The sequence below is a fragment of the Heterodontus francisci genome, chromosome 1, assembly GCF_036365525.1.
Source record: "Heterodontus francisci isolate sHetFra1 chromosome 1, sHetFra1.hap1, whole genome shotgun sequence".
Taxonomy (NCBI): Eukaryota; Metazoa; Chordata; class Chondrichthyes; order Heterodontiformes; family Heterodontidae; genus Heterodontus; species Heterodontus francisci.
The window spans coordinates 76,019,165-76,042,435 of NC_090371.1; the positions used below are offsets into that span (position 1 = coordinate 76,019,165).

At 41.5% G+C, this 23,271-nt stretch overlaps 1 protein-coding gene across 5 annotated transcripts in view; it reads left to right on the forward strand.

Moving 5' to 3' along the window:
- Window positions 1-23,271, forward strand: part of LOC137370072 (talin-1) — a 302,720-nt gene that overhangs the window by 158,645 nt on the left and 120,804 nt on the right. For all 5 annotated transcript variants that reach the window (XM_068032178.1, XM_068032203.1, XM_068032212.1 and 2 more), the window contains 5 exons: window positions 2,547-2,648; window positions 3,820-3,896; window positions 5,986-6,166; window positions 9,735-9,848; window positions 14,325-14,433. In XM_068032178.1, the coding sequence (XP_067888279.1) occupies window positions 2,547-2,648; window positions 3,820-3,896; window positions 5,986-6,166; window positions 9,735-9,848; window positions 14,325-14,433 (583 nt within the window). The remainder of the gene's footprint in view (window positions 1-2,546; window positions 2,649-3,819; window positions 3,897-5,985; window positions 6,167-9,734; window positions 9,849-14,324; window positions 14,434-23,271) is intronic.

Genomic DNA, 23,271 nt, shown 5'->3' on the forward strand with positions numbered 1-23,271 from the left:
CCAGAAGCACGGACTTAAGGTAATTGGCAAAAAAGCCTGAGCTGAGATGAGTGTATTTTTTGTAACAATTTATGATCTGGAATACATGGACTGCAAGTATGATGGATGCAGGTTTAGTAGTAACTTTCAATAGGGAATTGGATAAATACTTGAAGGGGAGAAAATTTGAAAGACTATGGTGAGAGAACAGAGGAGTGTGACGAATTGGATAGCTTTCAAAGAGCCAACGCAGGCACAATCAATGGATTGACTACCTTCTGTGCTGTAATATTCCATAATTTTAAGATGGTGTGTCCCATACAATTAAATTAAACAGTTTAATCATCAACTTTAAATTAGATTTGGCACTTCTAAGTTTTTAAGTAGTTTGAAAAATTATGATTCTTTCCACATTCTGCTCCGAATCTGTGGTAGAGCAGTTCTGTAGCCCAGTGGTTAATGCACATGTAATGCTAATGAGTCGAACAATCAGGCACATTTTAAGTTACAGTTCTGGTCTATACTGAACCAGCTGAGGCTGTGGTGTTGAGCAGTACAATTAGTCTCTGTCTCTAAGCTGGTAAAGGGAAGGGAGGAAATCAGCCAGCTGTCTACTCCTAACTATCCAGTAAACTCGGGGCAGTATGTAAGGGCACAATCATATTTAATTGTGGTACTTCCATGTATGAAAACTCTGTTCTCGCTTGGATAAAAAAGTAACAATTAGTTGGATTAACTGGTTAAATGCATTGCTGCATTCAAAGTGTGGCAATGTGAAGGAAATAAATTGAGGTTGGGAAGTAAAATCATAGTTGGGGCAAGTGTTTATGATGTGGACTGAAGGCCATGACAAATCCCATAATTTCTGCAGTTATAGGTTCTGGCAGGATTTCATCTGAGTAATTGTAATTTTGTATTTAAAGCCCCAGAAGCATAGAAGAAAAAAACTGTTTTTGAGCAGATCTGAGCAGTAAATCGCTTGTTGCAACAAACCACTTGCGTTACCTATGGTTTACTCAAAACGCGGTTTACAATGTCAGTTTGTGACATTTTTTTACTGCAACTTTTAACTCTTTGAGCATGGTGTTCTGATTGCATCTGAACAATTATTCCATTAATCAAGGCAATTGTGCAACTCTCTGAATTCTGTCTGTTATGGTAATGCATTAACATCCTGTTGAGTGAACCTTAGCTCAGTCAGATTATATTTTCCAGACAATACATATGTCAAGGATGTCTCCAAGCATGTTTACCAAGGAGTAGCAATGACACAGTTGGCGATGACCTTGGGTAATTTCATGTCTGAAGGCCAAGATTCAGTTCTGTTCTTTTTATCGCAATAATGTGGCCAGTCTTGTAAATTGAGATTTAAACGTTCAAATTTGTATGAAGAGTTCCATCATGTCAAAATGCTGCAAATTACCAACTTAAACCAGGGTTTCGGTGCCCATTGCTGAAGACAAAAAAAAGTTCTGTTTGTGTTCCAGCCTCAGAAATGGTAAGAAAATAGCCGCTACCACATTTTGGCATGGCAACTTGAGTTGTAGATTGGAAGGAACGTTCTCCCCCCTCCCCCCCCCCCCCCCCCCCCCAAAAAAAATGTTGAGGTAGAAGGATGAGGGAAATACTTTTACAACAGATTCATAAGGGTTGATCATTCTAGAGTATTTTGGAGCACAGTGTATTTGATAATTCAATGTAGTTTTTCAAATTAATGATGCGTTTAAAAAACAAAAGTAGCCTATTAAATTCGACTGAAGTTGAAATTATCCAATAATTTGAATTTTGTAAGTTTGAATTAACGAGTAGACTAATTATTCCCTCCCCTATAGCAGTTTTGAGCGCTCTGGCCTATTTGGAGGAGGAACCAACTAAAGAAAAGGCAGATGATGAAAATTGGAGACTGAGCCAGCTACCTTTACACATCAACAAGCTTCACAAGCAGACACTTTTGAAGCTGGTGTACTGCCTACCGGTTCAATTAAGAAATTGAATGGCAGCTACTATAAAGCACAAACAAATGGGTTTATATAGCATCTTTCTTGTGTTCGGGACTTTGCAAAGCACCTCAGTCAGTCAATTAATTACTTTTTGAAGCTTAGTGAGTAGTATTATGCAGGCAAATTGGGCAATCAGTTTCCACACAGCAAGGCATCATAAATAGCAGCAAGATATTACTTATTAATCTGTCTTTGGTGGGTAAAGGACAAATCTTAGCCATGACACTGGGAGTATTCTCTAATGCTCTTCAAATAGTGCTGTGAGATCATTTACATCCACCTGAATAAACAGACAGGGTCTTGGTTTAACACCTCATCTAAAAGAGAGTTTTTCCCAAAGTACTGCATTCTGGTGCTACTGCACTGACATGTCATCCCAGATTATATACTGGAGTCCCTGGGGTGGGGCTTGAAATCATTGAACCTCTGACTCAACAATCTGCTGCCAAACTACAAATTGGAGGAGGAGAACCAAAAGAATTAAACAAAAGAAAGGCAATAAGTTAGTCTGAATGTTTTGAAGGCTAGGATCATCTAAGTGATTTCTCTCTCCTTTTCCCCATGTAGGATTTTGGTGATTATCAGGATGGTTACTATTCAGTTCAGACAACTGAAGGAGAACAAATTGCACAGCTTATAGCTGGATACATCGATATCATTTTGAAAAAGGTATTCCAGTAAATTTCCTTTTATAATCATTTTGTTTACAAATATGTATACATATTTTCATGGATTTCCCAGCAATATAGATATGGGCAAGTAATTCAAAATTTGCCAATCTTTGGAATTTCTGACACTAATAAAGCTTATAAAAATGATCACCAGTATATTCCCTGAGAATCATGGTAAATTTTGCCAGAAGCAAATTGTGCAGGGGTGTGGCATAAAGCTATTTGAACTTGACGTTTGAGTCATGTTAGTCTGTGCTCTTCGCTGATTTTGATTTCGAGTGGGGAGGAAGATGAAGTTGGTCTTGGCACCCTTGTGCTGGAAGTTGGAAAGTTGTCCAGAACTTCAGTTCCTTTCTGCTATTTAGTGATTCTCAAAATTGATTGTAAAGCTATCCGATGGGTATAGGGTTAAAATGGATGGAGTGAAAACAGGAAATGAGAACAAATGCAGCAATCTGATTTTAAAGCACTTGTGTAACACGAGCAAGAAATTATGAAGAAACGAATAGGAGTTATTACATTGTTGGTGCCTGTCTGGATGGGGAAATGGTGTTGTGTCAAGTAGTCAGTTTGATAGGACAGTAGAATTCTTTGCATAACTTTGAATATTATTTCTATCATTGAATTTTTAACTAGTGAAAATTTGCATTATTGATCTTTCTCATTAAGTGCAGGTATAATTAATTATAGCTTACTTAATATTCTCGGATGCCAAGATTTTAAATTCTTTTCTTTCTAAGCCAAGTTGAATGAGTCACATTAAAGAAAATCATTGAATTGTTGACCATATTCATAAAGATGTGTACAGTTTGGAGCTGAGAATGGCATTGTGAATCCATTCTCTATTAGATTATCACTGGTGAATGTCTTCCAATTTTAACAGTATATGTTTATAGTCTTTGTACAGCAGCTATCAGTGCCATTCTGTTTGGCTGATTGAGTGCACCTCTCAGGTGATTCAGCCTTTGTGACTATCTCATTCACAGTACTATCAAGTGTTTCTGTATTAAGTGACCGAATGCTGGTAAAAATTGGCTGCCGAGTTTGAGATTTGTACTGGCAGGAATGGAAGAGAAGAAATAGAGTTTCCTGCTAGCTGATGGGTTTGGAAAGACCATGTGGGTAACTTGGCTTTGAATGCAAATGTAAATCAACTTTCCTCTTTGCAGAAAAAAAGCAAAGACCATTTTGGGTTGGAGGGTGATGAAGAATCCACAATGTTGGAGGACTCTGTGTCTCCCAAGAAGTAAGTGAGAAATAAAACAAGTAAACCACCCTAACATTGTTTTGAAGGAACTTCAGTCCAGTGTATTTGTATTAGTCTGCAATTCAGATACATTCTATTGGGAACACTCTTCTTGCAAAGTCAGAAACAAATTCTTTCTGAACTGGTATATCATCTCCTTGGTAGTCAGAGGAAATCTGTCTCTCTTCCCCCGCTCCCCACCTCCCCCCTACATCCTGGTGTTTGTAATTGTACCTTAAGAACTGAAAGAAGTGAGAAAATGGCACTTTTAACAATGGCAGGTTCATTATACAAAAAAATGGTGTTGAATGATAACTGGGCTTAAATGATTAAATTATGAGGATAGGTTGCATAATCTAGCTATGTATTGCCTTCCGTGTGGGATGTTGATGCAGCATCATCAGCAAAGAGGAGTTACCTGATAAGGACTTTTCATACTTTGGTCTTCGCTCTAAGATGGGCAAGGTTGAACAACCTGCCGTCTGATCTTGTGTGGAGGAAAATTCCTTCTTAAGACTTAAACGCATGTGAGACCAGCAGTGAGAAGAAGATCCCAAACAGTATAGGTGTGAGAACACAGCCCTGTTTCACACCACTCAGGATAGGAAAGGGGTCTGATGAGGCACTGCTGAATTGTGTCTTTCATATTGTTAGGGAATGAAGTCATTGACAGGATTGCGGCTGCCTGCAATGAATTTGGCCTAACCATCAGCCTCAAGAAAAGTAACATCAAGAGGCAGGATGTCAGAAATGCTCCATCCATCAATATCGGCGACCACGCTCTGGAAGTGGTTCAAGAGTTCACCTACCTAGGCTCAACTATCACTGGTAACCTGTCTCTCGATGCAGAAATCAACAAACGCATAGGAAAGACATCTGCTGCTATGTCCAGACTGGCCAAGAGGGTGTGGGAAAATGGCGCACTGACACGCAACACAAAATTACGAGTGTTTCAAGCCTGTGTCCTCAGTACTTTGCTCTAAGGCAGCAAGGTCTGGACAGCGTATGTCAGCCAAGAGCGACGTCTCAACTCATTCCGTCTTCGCTGTCTCCGGAGAATCCTTGGTATCAGGTGGCAGGACCGCATCTCCAACACAGAATTCCTCGAGGCGGCCAACATCCCCAGCATATACACCCTACTGAGCCAGTGGCGCTTGAGATGCATGGAAGATGGCAGGATCCCCAAGGACGCATTGTCACTGGTATCAGACCCACCGGCCGGCCGTGTCTCCGCTTTAAAGACATCTGCAAACACGACATGAAGTCCTGTGACATTGACCACAAGTCGTGGGACTCAGTTGCCAGCGATCGCCAGAGCTATAAAGGCAGGGCTAAAGAGAGGCAAGTCGAAGAGACTTAGCAGTTGGCAGGAAAAGAGACAGATGTGTAGGGAGTGAGCCAACTGTGTAACAACCCCGACAACCAATTTTATCTGCAGCGCCTGTGGAAGAGTCTGTCACTCTAGAATTGGCCTTTATAGCCACTCCAGGCGCTGTTCCACAAACTACTGACCACTTCTAGGCACTTACCCATTGTCTCTTGAGACAAGGAGGACAAAGACCTATTCCCTTGAGTATAGATGGTTGAGGTGATGAAAACAATTAAGGGATGCTATAGGGTAAATACTGAAGCTATCTTCTTTGGGGAAGCTAGAATGAGGCTTCATTCTACAATGAACGTCGGGCCATTTCGGAGTGAAATCAGGAGCAATTATTTTGAAAATCGTGAATTCGTTCTCCCAACCTCTAAAACGAGTTGGATGCTGGCTCAATTGGAACTTTTAAGACTCAGGTTGATTGATCTTTATTATGTAATAGTTTCTAGGGATATGGAGTGAAGGTCTGTAAATAGAGTTGAGGTACAGATCAGCCATGGTCAAATTAAATGGTGGAACAGCTCAAAGGGGGCTGAATTGCCTACTCCTGTTCCCATGTTCTTTTCCGGTTGAATGGTTTAACATCAGTAAAGCTACTGTGGTTTAGAAACGAGCTGTTGAAACATTTCACTGGTCTGAATAATCTGATTTTGTTGATGTGCTTGCAATTTATGTACAATATTAAATTGACATATTGTGCCCACTATTTTGTAGGTCTACTATCATGCAGCAGCAGTTTAACAGAACTGGAAAAGTGGAGCATGGATCTGTAGCATTACCTGCAATTATGCGTTCTGGTGCTGGGGGTCCAGAGAACTTTCAAGTTGGAACAATGCCAGCAGCCCAACAGCAGGTGACCAGTGGACAGATGCACAGAGGACATATGCCTCCACTGGTAGGAAACTATACTTAAATAACTGAAGGTTTTAATTAATATTTTTGGGTAAACTAATAAAACAGCAGTAGAAACATCTTAGAATTGGTGTTTATTGGTCACTATTGAAAAAAGCAAGTATAATTTACTCTAGTCAGTTTTACAGTCCCCTCCAAATTCTGATCCAGTGCTCTTGTTGTAATGCTTGCTCTCTCTGGTATGTGGTTAATAGTTATGCGTTCTGGTTTTACTTGCATGTTGATCCCACTTAATAAATGAAACATTAAAAATTGTTTAAAGCAGAAACGCTAACAGTAATGTATGTAAAATCATTTTAATGCTGAAAGAATACGGTACTGAGAAATCGTGTGAAATAGCAGTAAGATAATTGTCTTACTACTGTTTAGATCCATAGAATCATATAATAGTTACAGCACAGAAGGAGGCCATTTGGCCTGTTGTGACCATGCTGCTTCTCTGCAGGAACAACTCAACTGGTCCCACTCCCCCGCCCTTTCCTTGTAGCCCTGCAAATCTTGTCTCTTCAGGGACTTAACCTTTTGAAAGCAACAATTGAATCTGCCTCCATCACACACTCCAGATCCTGACCACACACTGTGTAAAAAAGTTGTTCCACATGTCACCATTGATTCTTTTGCCAATCGCCTTAAATCGGTGTTCTCTGGTTCTCGACCCTTCCGCCAATGGGACAGATTCCCTCTGCATACTTGGACTAGATCCCTTATGATTTTGAACACCTCTGTCAAATCTCCTCTTGACCTTCTTTGACGGAAACACCCCCAGCTTCTCCAATCGATCCATATAACTGAAGTCCCTCATCCCTAGAACCATTCTCATCAATCTTTTCTGCACCTTCTCGAAAGCCTTCACATCCTCCCTAAAGTGTGATGCCCAGAATTGGACACAGTACTCCAGTCTCCACTACTCTCTGGGGAAGAGAAATCCAAAGATTAACGACCCTCTTAGAGAAGAAATTCCTTTTCATCTCCATCTTAAGTAGGAAGCTCCTTTATTTTGGAACTGTGCCCCCTAGTTCTAGATTCCACCAGGAAGGGAAACATCCTCTTGGTATCTACATTGTCAAGCCTCCCCAGAATCTTGCATGTTTCAATAAGGTCACCTCTCATTCTTCTAAGCTGCAATGAGTATAGGACCAACATGTCCAACCTTTCCTTTTCATCCGAGGAATCAGCCTAATTGACCTTCACTGAACTGCTTCCAATGCAAGTATATCCCTCCTTAAGTAAGGAGACCAAAACTGTACACCGTATTCTAGGTGCAGTTTCACCAATGCCCTGTACATATGTTGCAAGAATTCCCTACTTTTATACTCCATCCCCCTTGCAATAAAGGCCAAAATTCCATTTGCCTTCCTAATTGCTTGCTGCACCTGCATGCTAACCTTTTGTGATTCATGTACAAGGACACCCAGATCCTGCTATCGCAGCATTCTGCATGTTTCTCCATTTAAAAGAAAAATCTACTTTTCTATTCCACCAAAGTGGACGACCTCACATTTCGCCATATTATACTCCATCTGCCAAAGTTTTGCCCCCTCACTTTATCTGTATCTCTTTGGAGACACTTCATGTCCTTCTCATCACTTGCTTTCCTGCCTATTTTGTATTGACTGCAAATACAGTCTCCAAGTCATTAATATAGATTGGAAATAGTTGAGGCCCCAGCACTGATCCCTGTGGCACTCCACTAGTTACAGTTTGCCGACCTGAAAATGCCCTATTAATCCCTATTCTCTGTTTCCTATGAGTTAGCCAATCTTCTATCCATGCTAAAATATTGTCCTTGACACCATGAGCTCTTATCTTTTATGTGTCACCTTATCGAATGCCTTTTGGAAATTCAAATACACTAAATCTACTGGTTCCCCTTTATTCATCCTGCTTGTTGCATCCCCAAAGACCTTTTAATAAATTTTTCAAACGCTATTTTCCTTTCATACAATCAGGCCGTGTCAACATGACTTTATTATGACCTCTTGAAGTCTATCACTATCCTCCTAACAGTTCACAATACTTCCAAGTTTTGTGTCATCCGCAAATCTTGAAATTGCGCCCTCTATACCCAAGTCTAGGTTATATGATATATATCAAGATAAGTTGTATTGACCCCTGGGGAACCCCACTATGTACCTTCCTCCAGCCTGAAAAACAATCGTTCACCTCTACTCTGTTACTGGTCTCTCAGCCAACTTCGTATCCATAGGCTTCAACTTTGCTGACACTTTGTCAAATGCCTTTCGGAAGGCCACGTACCCAAGATCAACCTCATCAACCCTCTGTTACCTCCTCAAAAAAAAAAAAATCAATCAAATTAGTTGAACAAGATTTGCCTTTAACAAAACCATGTTGGTTTTCCTTAATTAATCCACACTTGTCCAAGTGACTTAACTTTATCCCAGCTCATCATTTCTAAATGCTTTTCCAACATCACGTTTAAACTGACTGCCCTCTAGTTGCTGGGTTTATCCTTATACCTTCCCACCATCGCATTTAAATTGACTGGCCTGTAATTACTGGATTTATCCTTACACTCCTATCAAAAAAGCAACATTTGCAATTCTCCAGTTCTCTGGCACCACTCCTGTATCTAAGGAGGACTGGAAGATTATGGCCAGTGCCTCTGCAATTTCATCCTCAGCATCCTCGGATGCATCCCATCCCGTTCTAGTGACTTATCAACTTTAAGAACCACCAGCCTTCCTAATACCTAAATTCCTAAAATTTATAAGTTTTTTTTTTTAGCCCATTCAGTGTCTCAACTACCTCCTCTTTCACTGACTTTGGCAGCATTTTCATCCTTGGTGAAGAGAGATGCAAAGTACTCATTTCGTACCTCAGCCCTGTCTTCTGCTTCCATGTATAGATCCCCTTATTAGTCCCTAATCGGCTCCACCCCTCATCTTGCTATCCTTTCACTATTTATATGCTTTATAAAAGACTTTTGGATCCCCTTTTATGTTGGTTGCCAGGCTCCTCGTACTCTTGCTTTGCCTTTCTAATTTTCTTTTTCACTTCCCCTCTGAACTTTCAGTATTCAGCCTGATTCTCACTTGTATTATCATCCTGACATCTGTCATATGCACTGTTTTTCGGCTTCATCTTACTCTGTATCTCTTTCATTATTCAGGGAGCTCTAGCTTTGGTTTTCCTACCTTTTCCCTCATGGAATGTTTGTCAACGATATCTGACTGATCTCCTTAAAGGCAACCCATTGCACCATTACAGTTCTGCCTGCCCGTCTTTGATTCCAATTTACCTGGGCCAGATCTGTTCTCGCCCCCCGAAATTGGCCCTCTTCCAATTAAGTGTTTTTACTCTAGATTGCCTTGCCTTTTCCATAGCTAACCTAAACCTTTTGATACTGTGATCGCTGTTCCCTAAATGTGCCCCGACTGACACTTCATCCATTTGACTCATCTCATTCCCCAGAATCAGATCCAACAATGCCTCCTTCCTCGTTGGGCTGGTAACAGTACAAAAATGAATGCTTTATTTAAAGTAAGATAATTAGCTTGCATTTTTTACAATGCCTGTCTTTTTCTTTTTAGACATCTGCACAGCAAGCTCTCATGGGAACTATTAATTCCAGCATGCAGGCCGTGAAGCAAGCAACAGCTAGTCTGGATGATGTCGATGCCTTGCCACCCCTTGGACATGATGCTGTAAGATGATGGCTTAATTCAGTGAACCATTACATACTTCAATTCTATTAAATAGCTACTTGAACTATATATAATGCATATTATATATGCAAAAAATATGCAATATATAAATACCAGAAAAAGTGCAATTGCATAAACTTATGCATATATCTATTCTAGTTTCATCAGATCAAGTTGTATGTAACAGACGTGAAGAATTGGCACTGTGGTTTGGTTCTCAGAACTGTTGGATTATTGGTTCTTAGATCAGGTTGGCTTCAGGGGTAATACAGTGGCTGTTAGTTCTGGAATTTGATCTTGTCCAAGGGACATTAGAGTCATACGTTGCTAGAATCGTACATTATTACGCGCACAATTTTTAATACAAATGCACCTAAATGTTTACGTACATGGTGTGATGAGTTGAGAAAATCAGAGCTTGTGTCCTTTCTGTTGGTAGGGAATGAAGAACTGTGCGCACCAAAGTTTTTCGAGCACTTTTCCCTGACCCTGCTAAAGCAATACTTAGAGCCATCCGATGAAGGGTCACTGACCCGAAACGTTAACTCTGCTTCTCTTTGCACAGATGCTGCCAGACCTGCTGAGTGGTTCCAGCATTTCTTGTTTTTATCCCTGCGGAACACCACTGGTCACCGAGCTCCAGGCTGAATACTTTCCATCTACTACCACCCTCTGTCTTCTATGGGCTAGCCAATTTTGTATCCAGACAGCCAACTTCCCCTGTATCCCATGCCTCCTTACTTTCTGAATGAGCCTACCATGGGGAACCTTATCAAACGCCTTGCTAAAACCCATATACACCACATCCACTGCTCTTCCTTCATCAATGTGTTTTTTCACATCTTCAAAGAATTCAATAAGGCTTGTGAGGCATGACCTGCCCCTCACAAAGCCATGCTGACTGTCTAATCAAACCATGCTTTTCCAAATAATCGTAAATCCTGTCTCTCAGAATCCTCTCCAATAATTTGCCCACTACCAACGTAAGACTGACTGGTCTATAATTCCCAGGGTTATCCCTATTCCCTTTCTTGAACAAGGGAACAACATTTGCCACCCTCCAATCATCCGGTACTACTCCAGTGGACAGTGAGGATGCAAAGATCATCGCCAAAGGCGCAGCAATCTCTTCCCTCGCTTCCCGTAATATCCTTGGATATATCCCGTCTGGCCCCGGGGACTTATCTGTCCTCATATCATTCAAAATTTCCAGCACATCCTCCCTCTTAACTTCAACCTGTTCGAGCATATCAGCCTGTTCCACGCTGTCCTCACAAACGACCAGGTCCCTCTCTAGTGAATACTGAAGCAAAGTATTCATTTAGGATCTCCCCTACCTCCTCCGACTCCAGGCACAAGTTCCCTTCACTATCCCTGATCGGCCCTACCCTCACTCTGGCCATCCTCTTGTTCCTCACATAAGTGTAGAACGCCTTGGGATTTTCCTTAATCCTACCCGCCAAGACTTTTGCATGTCCCCTTCTAGCTCTCCTAAGTCCATTCTTCAGTTCCTTCCTGGCTACTTTGTAACCCTCTAGAGCCCTGCCTGATCCTTGCTTCCTCAACCTTAAGTAAGCTTCCTCCTTCCTCTTGACTAGCTGTTCCACATCTCTTGTCATCCAAGGTTTCTTCTGCCAATGTGAACAGTTTCTTCCTATCTACTCTGTTCAGACCCCTCATGATTTTAAATACCTCCATCAAATCGCCTCATAATCTTCTGCAAGGAGAACAGCCCCAGCTTCTCCAAACTATCCATGTAACTGAAGTTCTTCATCCCTGGAATTATTATCATGAATCTTTTCTGCACCCTCTCTAGTACCTTAACATCCTTGCTAAAGTGTGGTGCCCAGAACTGGACGCAATACTCCAGTTGAGGCCGAACCAGTGTTTTATGCAGATTTATTATAACTTCTTGATCCTATTTGTAAAGCCCAGGATCACGTATGCTTTATTAACTGCTTTCTCAACCCATTCTGCAACTTTCACTGATTTTGCACATATACCTCCAGGTCCTTCTGCTCCTGCACCCACTTTAATTTATATTGCCTCTCCTTGTTCTTTCAACCAAAATGAATCACTTTGCACTTCTCTGCATTAAAATTCATCTGCCACTTGTCCATTCATTACCCCAGCCTGTCTCTGTCTTCTTGAAGTTTATCGCTATCCTTTTCAGTTCACAATGCTTTCAAGTTTTGAGTCATCTGCAAATGTTGAAATTAGAGGCTGCATTATAACTTGTGCTCCATAATATAAAGGGAAAAATACCAAACATCTGGAACGTGAAGATTTAACTAGACTTGGAGAAAGGCAATACAAAGTTAATCGCTTTTGTGCTAATTTACACCTCATGTAGTCGAACACATTACTCTTGAAAAGATCCAGTTTTTACCCCATCTTGGATACAGCAAATGTCCTATGAATATAGAGGTGGTTTACCAGCCCATTGCTCAAGTAAAACAGATGTCAGTAATTTGGCTATTAAATTGAGCAGCACACTTCTCTGTAATCTGAATGACTTATGAAGATGTTAAGAAATGTGTACATCATGAGCCACATCTTGTGTGTGTTCCTAAATTAGGAAAAAATCTTCTTTATATGCATCCAGCTTCCATCAATAAACGTGAGTTAGAGGAAGAAGTTGCAACCTTTAACAAAAGCGTGAGTTTTATGACATGTTAAACCGACGTGTGAATTTTATGAGGTTAAAGCAGAAAAACTTTGCTTTAGAAAGCTGTAAACAGCCCCTTTATAATTATTTTTTAAAAATCTCAATGATATTCTCTTTAAGCCTGCATGGTTTTTAAAGTAAACAGGCCTAACTCTTCAAGTCTATCCTAAAGAGTCCTAAGCTGAGATGTCTCTCCAGTGGCCCTCTTCTGTGCCTTCTCCATAACTATTACCATGTAAAGAGACCAGAAATGGTTACAATACTCTAAATTCAGGCCTTATGTTGTCCAAGTATAGCGCTCTTCATTTTGTATTCAATGATCTTAGCTATTGGTGCTTTTAGAATACATTGATACAGCACTTGAAGAATTGGGAGTGATTCCTGGCTACGGCTGCGAATATAGTTGTGGCACTGTGGGCAGTAAGGCGATTTGAAGCTCTCTGCTTGAGTTGATATTGTGAATTGAGAGAGTGGGGACAGTGATTCAAACTTAGATCAGAGCTTACAAGAGGCTGGTAGAAAGGGGAGGCTGGATTTTGGAGCACAGTGCTACATTTCTTGGAGATGCAGCTGGGAGCTCTCAGGTAAGCAACCATGTCCTTGAGCACATAAACTGAGCTTGAAGGACTGGTAAGTAAAATGAATAAGTAAGTTTAATCATGAGAAAACTTGATCTAACTCGAACACCACTTGGCAGGCAGTATACTAATTTTTAAAAAATTGTTCTTGGGATGCGGGCATCGCTCAAGGCCAGCATTTGTTGCCCATCCCTCATTTCTCTTGAGAAGGTGGTGGTGAGCAGCCACCTTGAACTGCTGCAATCTATCCGCCGTAGGTACACTCACAGTGCTGATAGGGAGGGAGTTCCAGGATTTTGACCCAGAAACAGTGAAGGAACTGTGATATAGTTCCAAATTGGGATCTGTTAATTATGGGTATGTTCAACAGTTAGACAGGGACAAAGTTAAAGATTCTAGTCTTGCATAGATCATACTACAATAGATATTCAACTCAACTGCATTCTGAATAGAAAGCCTCCCCAAACTAAACAATTCCTGAAACTGCAACGACCACACTTACCAAATGAGCTAGATCAGAGTGCTGAATTATCCTGCAACCAAATATGTGGAGTTAACCGCCATATCGGTGGGGGTTGTATCTTGTCTAGAGAAGCACGTGTTGGGATATCTATTGTTCACAATATTTGCTCTGTGCATATGTCCCCATTTCATAATTTTTAAAATGATATTACTGCTTTCCTTAAGACGATCCCTTTACATTTATTATAAAGGAGCTACTGAGATAAAAAATTCCCTACTTGATAATTGTATAATTACATGTTATAATTGAAATGCAATATTGTAGGAATCCTAATTTGTGAAATATATATGCTTTTCAATCACCACACATACTAGACCGGTACACTGTAGATAGCATTGTATCTTTATTTCTAATTTAAATCTCATTTCAACCTCAACATGTGTTCAATCTAGATTTTTTTTTAAAAATATTGATTACTTTGTGGTCTACTACAGAGGCTCTGTACCGTTCACCAGTGCTATTATTAATTATGCTGCATGGGGTGCAGTACTATTAGCCAAAAGCTTGTCACATAAGCAAACATGCTTCTAAATCAGGCTTTATTCTGTTGTATATAGTGATCTTGCTTTGTATGCTGTTGTGCAGGTGGTCCTGTAGACCTGACAACCCATTGTGCTGCAATAATTCCATTACAGGCGTCATTCTAAATTGATGTCAAAATATAATGGATTTGGTTTTTCATGGGGGTTAATGTTCTTATCTTCTAGGCCTCAAAAGCATGGAGAAAAAATAAAATGGATGAATCCAAGCATGAGATCCATTCACAGGTTGATGCCATTACTGCAGGCACAGCATCCGTGGTCAACCTCACTGCAGGTCAGTTAAAGAAATGAATAGAGTGTTACTCCAGTGTATTTTTAGAAGATGAAATTAAATCTAACAATTGGCAGGATTATGTATGATCATTTAAAAAAAAATAAACTCTTGAGTGTTATAGAATCTTGATTCTTTTAAGAATCGTAGAATGGTTACAGCACAGAAGGAGGCCATTTGGCCCATCAGGTTCACACTTGCTGTCTGCAAGGCTAGTCCCACTCTCCTGCACTTTCCCTGTAACACTGCAAATTCTTTATCTTCAGGTGCTTTTTGGAACTCACAATTGTATCTGCTTCCATCACCCTCTCAGACACTGCATTCCCGATCCTAATCACTCAATGCATAAAGATCTTTTCCTCATGTCGCCTTTGGTTCTTTTGTCATTCACCTTAAATCTGTGCCCTCTGGTTCTTGACTCCTCTGCCAAAGGGAACAGTTTCTTTGTATTTAGTCTGACTAGACCTGTCATCATTTTGAAAACCTCTATCAAATATTCTTTCAACCTTCTCCAAGGAGAAGAACTCTAGTTTCTGCAAGCTATCCTCTTAACTGAAGTACCCCATCCCTGGAACCATTCTTGTAAACCTTTTCTGCACCCTCTCTAAAGCTTATACGTTCTTCTAAAGTGCAGTGCCCAGAATTGGACACAATACTGCAATTGACGCTGAATCGGTGTTTTAAAGAATTTCTTCATAACTTCCTTGCTCTTATACTCTATGCCTCTATTTGTAAAGCCCAGGATTCTTTACATCGTTTGTTACGACTAGGTGAGGAAAGGGTCTCAGGCTCCCCTTTTGCCCCCCCTCTCGTTTGACCGCAACAGGGTTTAATTAAACAAAGTGGTTTAACTTAACAACTCAGTGAGCACTTGCTCCTGTTACTCTTATTACAACAGCAAATGAACCAACCAGACAGGTTTTCTTGAGTTTAAATAAGAAAGATGTACGTTTATTAACCTTATCACTCTAAACCGATTTAAATTGCTAAAATACACAGCGCACCCATGCTCACATGCATGCAAGAGACGCACACACACGCAAATAGATACAGAGGGGGAAAAAGAGTTGGGAGGTTAAAGTATAGTCTGGAATAAATGGAATTCAAATACTGAGTTTTAGTGTCCTTAGTTGAAGTTAAAGTCTTGAACTTCTCATTGGGCCACGTATACAATTCAGGGGCTTTATCCTCCTACTTGGTCGTTGTCTGTAAGTTTCGGTAGTCTTGAGGCTTGGTAGCTGTCACCATGGCTTCCCTGGGACTTTGCTGGAGATGGAGAAAGAGAGGGTGATGCATTTTTTCTTGGAGTTCAGTTACAGTCTCTTCCTTTCTGAGGCACAATTCACAAAATTACACCAGTAGGAGTATATATGACCACCTCTTTGAAGTTCAAACAATCTTCCAGAAACTTCTGTTTTCAAACAGAGTTCTTCAGACATACTTGGTTGGGGGCGGTGGGTGGTGGTTTGGTGTCGCAGTTTGGCTCTTCCAAAGTCAAAGGGTGTTGATGGCTTTTGATCACCACCATTGACAAACTATTCTCATTAATTGAATCAGGGAGCACCCCCCCATTGTTCTAGCTAGACTGGGTAATTTACCTCAGTCTCCCAGCCAGCCTTTGTTTTCTCATATGCAAATGTGATATAGCCATCTTTAGCTGCTCTATTCTGTTTTTTTTTTAAAGTTATTTGTAATGTCCGGTTAAAGTTCTCGAGCAAAGTTCTATATGACGAAATTAATATTTTTCCATTTGGCATGTGATTTCCATCATACTTTTTAATCACTTTCTCAGCCTGCCCTACCCCCTTCAACGATTTGTGCACATGTAAGGATAGGTCTCTTTGATCCTGCACCCACGTTAGAATTGTTCCATTTATTTTATATTGCCTCTCCTCCTGCCTACCAAAATATACCACTTCACACTTCTCTACATTAAATTTCCTCTGTCATGTGTCTGCCCATTCCATCAGCTTATATCCTCTTGAAGTTTATCACAATCCTCCTCACAGTTGACAATGTTTCCAAGTTTTGTCTCATCTGCAGATTTTGAAATTGTGTCCTGTACATCCAAGTCTAAGCCATCAATATATAATCAAGAAAAGCAGCAGTCCTAGTACTGATGTACTCTATACCTTCCTGCAGTCTGAAATAAAACCACAACTGTTTGTTGACACTCAGCCAGCTTCATTTCCATGCTACCACTGTCCCTTTTATTCCATGGGCTTCAACTTTACTGACAAATTTAACAAATACCTTTTGGAAGTCCATATGCACCACATTAGCTGCATTACCCTTATCAGCCCTCTGTCACCTCATCAAAACTCAATTAAGTTTGTTAAACATTATTTACCTTTAACAATTCCATGCCGGCTTTCCTTTATTAATCCACCCTTGTCCAAATGACACTTGATTTTTGTTTCTAAAAGCTTTCCCACCACCAAGGTTAAATTAACTGGCCTGTATATGCTGGGTTTACCCTTGCATCCTTTACTGAACAAAGCTGTAACATTTTCCAGTTCCCTGGCATCACCCCCATACCTAAGGAGGATTGGAAAGTTATGGCCAGTATCTCTGCATTTTCTGTCTTTATTTTCCTCAGATGCACACATCCAGCCCTGGTGATATATCAATCAACCTTGCTAATGCATCCTTTTTATCAATTTTAGCCTATCTAATATCTCAATTACCTGCTCCTTCACTATGACTTTGGCAGCATTTTCCTTGGTAAAGACATATGCAAAGTAGTCATTTAGTACCTCAGCTGTGCCTTCTGCCTTGAGGCATAGATCTCCTTTTTGGTCCCTAATTGGCCCCACCCCAGTGCTTACTACCCTTTTGCTATTTATATGCCTCCAGAAGACTTTTGGATTCCCGTTTGTTAGCTGTCAGTCTCTTGTCATACTCTGTCTTTGCCCCTCATTCCTTTTTTCACTTCCCCTCTGAACTTCCTATATTCTGTCAGATTGATAATACAAGTGAGAACCAGACATCTCTCATACTCTCCCATTTTCTGCTTCATTTTACTTTTTTCTTGTCATCCAGGAAGCTTTGGTTTTGATTGCCCGACCTTTCTCCTTTATGAGAATGTATTCTTTGAAAACACACATTGAGAAAGAGAAATGGTCAACAGCATGACATTTGATGTATGCAGTGTATTAATATTGTATTCTATTATTGTAAGTGCACTCTTACAAAAAGTACATGTGGAGATTGTATCTCATGCCGGAGAGGGATCTTATGCCAATGTGGATACGGTTAACTGGGCAGTGGGTAAAAATTTAAATGAGTTATTGTGTTAAAAATGTATTGTTATAATTTAGCCAAAGCTGCAGTTCTGTGCCTATTTAACAAGAAGTAGTTCAAAACAGAGTCAAACCCTTGCAGGTTTATTAAAGGTTAGATGTTCACAACCAACACCAAGATTGTAAAAAAAAAAAAATGGTTGCAACAAAAGAACGCATGCTGCAGCCATTTGAATTCAACCCAGTCTCCCCTCTCCTAACCTCGCATTGCAATAATATCACTGTTAAGTTTATCTAAAAGGCCATTAGATCACTTCCTCCATGATCTTCACTCTTGGTTGTCCATTGATATGTTGAACTGATAATACCCAAAGATTCTAAAAGGCTCCACAGCAAAATCTCAGGACATAACATTAACCACCTTATCTATTTACATAAATAAAAATAAAAAGTGCTAGAAATACTCAGCAGGTCTGGCAGCATCTGTGGACTGAGAAACAGAGTTAACGTTTCAGGTCAGTGACCTTTCATCAGAACTGAGAACTGTAGATGCTTTGGAGAGGGTGCAGAGGAGGTTCACCAGGATGTTGCCTGGTATGGAGGGCGCTAGCTATGAAGAGAGGTTGAGTAGATTAGGATTATTTTCATTAGAAAGACGGAGGTTGAGGGGGGACCTGATTGAGGTGTACAAAATCATGAGAGGTATAGACAGGGTGGATAGCAAGAAGCTTTTTCCCAGAGTGGGGGATTCAATTACTAGAGGTCACGAGTTCAAAGTGAGAGGGGAAAAGTTTAGGGGGGATATGCATGGAAAGTTCTTTATGCAGAGGGTGGTGGGTGCCTGGAACGCGTTGCCAGCGGAGGTGGTAGATGCGGGCACGATAGCGTCTTTTAAGATGTATCTAGACAGATACATGAATGGGCAGGAAGCAAAGTGATACAGACCCTTAGAAAATAGGCGACAGGTTTAGATAGAGGATCTGGATCGGCGCAGGCTTGGAGGGCCGAAGGGCCTGTTCCTGTGCTGTAATTTTCTTTGTTCTTGTTCTTTGTCACTGACCTGGAACATGAACTCTGCTCTCTCCACAGATGCTGCCAGACCTGCTGAGTATTTCCAGCACATTTTGTTTTTATTTCAGATTTCCAGCATGTGCAGTATTTTGCTTTTATTTATCTATTTACATGTACAGGAAAGAATAAACATATAGATGTATCTGTGAGAAGATTGAAATTATGCAAGGCTACGATATATGACGACCATTCTCGCCCTTACAGATTTGTTCGCATTCTACAGATATTGCCTGTTGGTTTCACTTGTAGATTTTTAGTTTTAAGCTTTTAACAATGAGGTAATACAAAATGGAAGTTAATATCAGTTGATTATTTTACTGTCTCCTGATCTCGAACAAGAATTTAGCAGGGGAAAAGCTACACAGTAAGTCATTTGGAAGAAGCACTGAGGGTAGCAAAGGCACAGAATGTACACTGGGGAACTTAAAGTCCATCACCAAGAGTGGCTCAGTAGCTCCACTAGTGATTGAGCTGGCAGAGTCCTGAAATACATATCTGCCAGACTAGGCCTGCAGTGGGTAGTGAGAGAACCAACAAGAGTGAAAAGCCTACTTGACCTTTCTCTCACCAATTTACCTGTCACAGATGTATCTGGCCATGAGCATATTGGTAGGAGTGACCACCACACAGTCCTTATGGAGGTGAAGTCCCATCTTCACACTGAGGGTGCCCTCCATCCTGTTGTGTGTCACTACCACCATGCTAAATGGGATTCATTCAGAATAGATCTAGCAGCTCATAACTGGGCATCCATGAGGCACTGTGGGCCATCAGCGCAGCAGCGGAAGAAATGTATTCAGCCACCATCTGTAATCTCCTGGTGTAGCACATCCCTCACTCTACCATTACCATCATGCCAGGAGATCAACTCTGGTTCAGTGAGGAGTGTAGGAGAGCATGCCGGGAGCAGAAACGGGCATAATCTAAACTGGTGCCAACCTGGTGAAGTTTAGTTTAGTTTAGAGATACAGCACTGAAACAGGCCCTTCGGCCCACCGAGTCTGTGCCAACCATCAACCACCCATTTATACTAATCCTACACTAATCCCATATTCCTATCACATCCTCACCTGTCCCTATATTCCCCTACCACCTACCTATACTAGTGCTAATTTATAATGGCCAATTTACCTACCAACCTGCAAGTCTTTTGGCTTGTGGGAGGAAACCCACGCAGACACAGGGAGAACTTGCAAACTCCACACAGGCAGTACCCAGTATTGAACCTGGGTCGCTGGAGCTGTGAGGCTGCGGTGCTAACCACTGCGCCACTGTGCCGTACCATTACCATTACTACAGCACAGGACTTCCATGTGTGCTAAAAGGCAGAAGCAGCATGTGATAGAGCAAAGTGATCCCATAACCAACAGATCAGCTTAGATCTGCAGTCCTGTCACATCCAGTTGTGAATGGTGGTGGACAATTAAACAACTAATTAAAGGAGGAGGCTCCACAAATATCCCCATCCTCAATGATGGCAAAGCCCAGAACATCAGTGCAAAAGGTAAGGCTGAAGCATTTGCAACCGTCGTCAGCCAGAAGTGCTGAGTCAATGATCCACCTCCGCCTCCTGCTGAGATCCCCAGCATCACGGGTGCCCTTCTATGGACAATTCAGTTCACTCCATGTGATATGAAGGAACGTCTGAATGCATTGGATACAGCAAAGGCGGTGGGCCGTGACAACATCCCAGCTGAAGATGTGCTGCGCCCCTAGCCAAGCTGTTATAGTACAGCTACAACACTATAATCTACCCGTCAATGTGGAAAATTGACCAAGTATGTCCTGTCCACAAAAAGCTGGGCAAATCCAATCCGGCCAATTACCACCTGATCAGTCTACTTGCCATCAGCAAGGTGATGGCAGGTGATGTTAACAGTGCTATGAAGTGACAATTAATCAGCAGTAACATCATCGATGCTCAGTTTGGGTTCCACCAGGGCCAGTCAGCTACAGACTTCATTACATCCTTGGTCCAAACATGGGCAAAAGAGCTGAACTCCAGAGGTGAGGTGAGAGTGACTACCCTTGACCTCAAGGCAGCATTAGACTGAGTATGGCATCAAGGAGTGCTAGCCAAATTGAAGTCAGTGGGAATCACCTTCCAAACCCATGACCTCTACCACCTAGAAGGACAAGGGCAGCAAATGCATGGGACACCACACCTGCAAATTCCCTTCAAGCCACACACCATCCTGACTTGGAGCTATATCACCATTCCTTCACTGTCACTGGGCCAAAATCCTGGAACTCCCTCCCTCCTAACAGCACTGTGGATGTATCGACACTCCATGGACTTCGTTCAAGAAGGCAGCTCACTCACCATCACCTTAAGGGCAATTAGGGATGGGCAACAAATACTGGCCTCCCCAGCAACTCCCATGTCCCATGAAAGAATAAAAAAAAGTTTGTGGAAAAGCAGGTTTTGTGGGTATGATAATCTGTCAGTTTTTCCACTGCCTGATTATCCTATCAGTAAGGGGGCTAGATTCTGGTACTTTTCAGAAATTTTGAAGATTGAGATAGCTAGATTTTTGTTTGGAAGTTGTACCAAGTGATCTGGAGCAAAACAGTAAATGGAGTTGAGGTACAGATCAATCATGAACTAATTGAATATTAGAACAGGTTAAGAGTAGCAAACATTATTTAGACATCAACAGATCATAAACCCAGATTGTTTTGATTTATTGCTTTTCTCTATGCTTGCTGTTTGTTTGCTTCCGGTTGGTTTCCAGCTGTGCTTCTGGCTTTTTTTTTAGAATTAGAACATTACAGCGCAGTACAGGCCCTTCGGCCCTCGATGTTGCGCCGACCATCTGACCTACACTATTCCATTTTCATCCATATGTCTATCCAATGACCACTTAAATGCCCTTAAAGTTGGCGAGTCTACTACTGTTGCAGGCAGGGCGTTCCACGCCCCGACTACTCTCTGCGTAAAGAAACTACCTCTGACATCTGTCCTATATCTATCACCCCTCAACTTAAAGCTATGTCCCCTCGTGTTTGCCATCATCATCCGAGGAAAAAGACTCTCACTATCCACCCTATCTAACCCTCTGATTATCTTGTATGTCTCTATTAAGTCACCTCTCCTCCTCCTTCTCTCTAACGAAAACAACCCCAAGTCCCTCAGCCTTTCCTCGTAAGACCTTCCCTCCATACCAGGTAACATCCTAGTAAATCTCCTCTGCACCCTTTCCAAAGTTTCCACATCCTTCCTATAATGCGGTGACCAGAACTGCACGCAATACTCAAGGTGCGGCCTCACCAGAGTTTTGTACAGCTGCATCATGACCTCGTGGCTCCGAAACTCGATCCCCCTACTAATAAAAGCTAACACACCATATGCCTTCTTAACAGCCCTATTAACCTGGGTAGCAACTTTCAGGGATTTATGTACCTGGACACCAAGATCTCTCTGTTCATCTACACTACCAAGAATCTTCCCATTAGCCCAGTACTCTGCATTGCTGTTACTCCTTCCAAAGTGAATCACCTCACACTTCTCCGCATTAAACTCCATTTGCCATCTCTCAGCCCAGCTCTGCAGCCTATCTATGTCCCTCTGTACCCCACAACATCCTTCGACACTATCCACAACTCCACCGACCGTCGTGTCATCCGCAAATTTACTAACCCACCCTTCTACACCCTCATCCAGGTCATTTATAAAAATGACAAACAGCAGTGGCCCCAAAACAGAACCTTGCAGTACACCACTAATAACTAAACTCCAGGATGAACATTTGCCATCAACCACCACCCTCTGTCTTCTTTCAGCTAGCCAATTTCTGATCCAAAGCACTAAATCACCTTCAACCCCATACTTCCGTATTTTCTGCAATAGCCTACCGTGGGGAACCTTATCAAACGCCTTGCTGAAATCCATATACACCACATCCACGGCTTTACCCTCATCCACCTGTTTGGTCACCTTCTCGAAAAACTCAATAAGGTTTGTGAGGCACGACCTACCTTTCACAAAACCGTGCTGACTATCTCTAATGAACTTATTCTTTTCAAGATGATTATAAATCCTGTCTCTTATAACCTTTTCCAACATTTTACCCACAACCGAAGTAAGGCTCACAGGTCTATAATTACCAGGGCTGTCTCTACTCCCCTTCTTGAACAAGGGGACAACATTTGCTATCCTCCAGTCTTCCGGCACTCCTCCTGTCGACAATGACGACATAAAGATCAACAACAACGGCTCTGCAATCTCCTCCCTGGCTTCCCAGAGAATCCTAGGATAAATCCCATCTGGCCCAGGGGACTTATCTATTTTCACACTTTCCAAAATTGCTAACACCTCCTCCTTGTGAACCTCAATCCCATCTAGCCTAGTAGTCTGAACCTCAGTATTCTCCTCGACAACATTTTCTTTCTCTACTGTAAATACTGACGAAAAATATTCATTTAACGCTTCCCCTATCTCCTCTGATTCCGCACACAACTTCCCACTACTATCCTTGATTGGCCCTGTTCTAACTCTTATCATTCTTTTATTCCTGATATACTTATA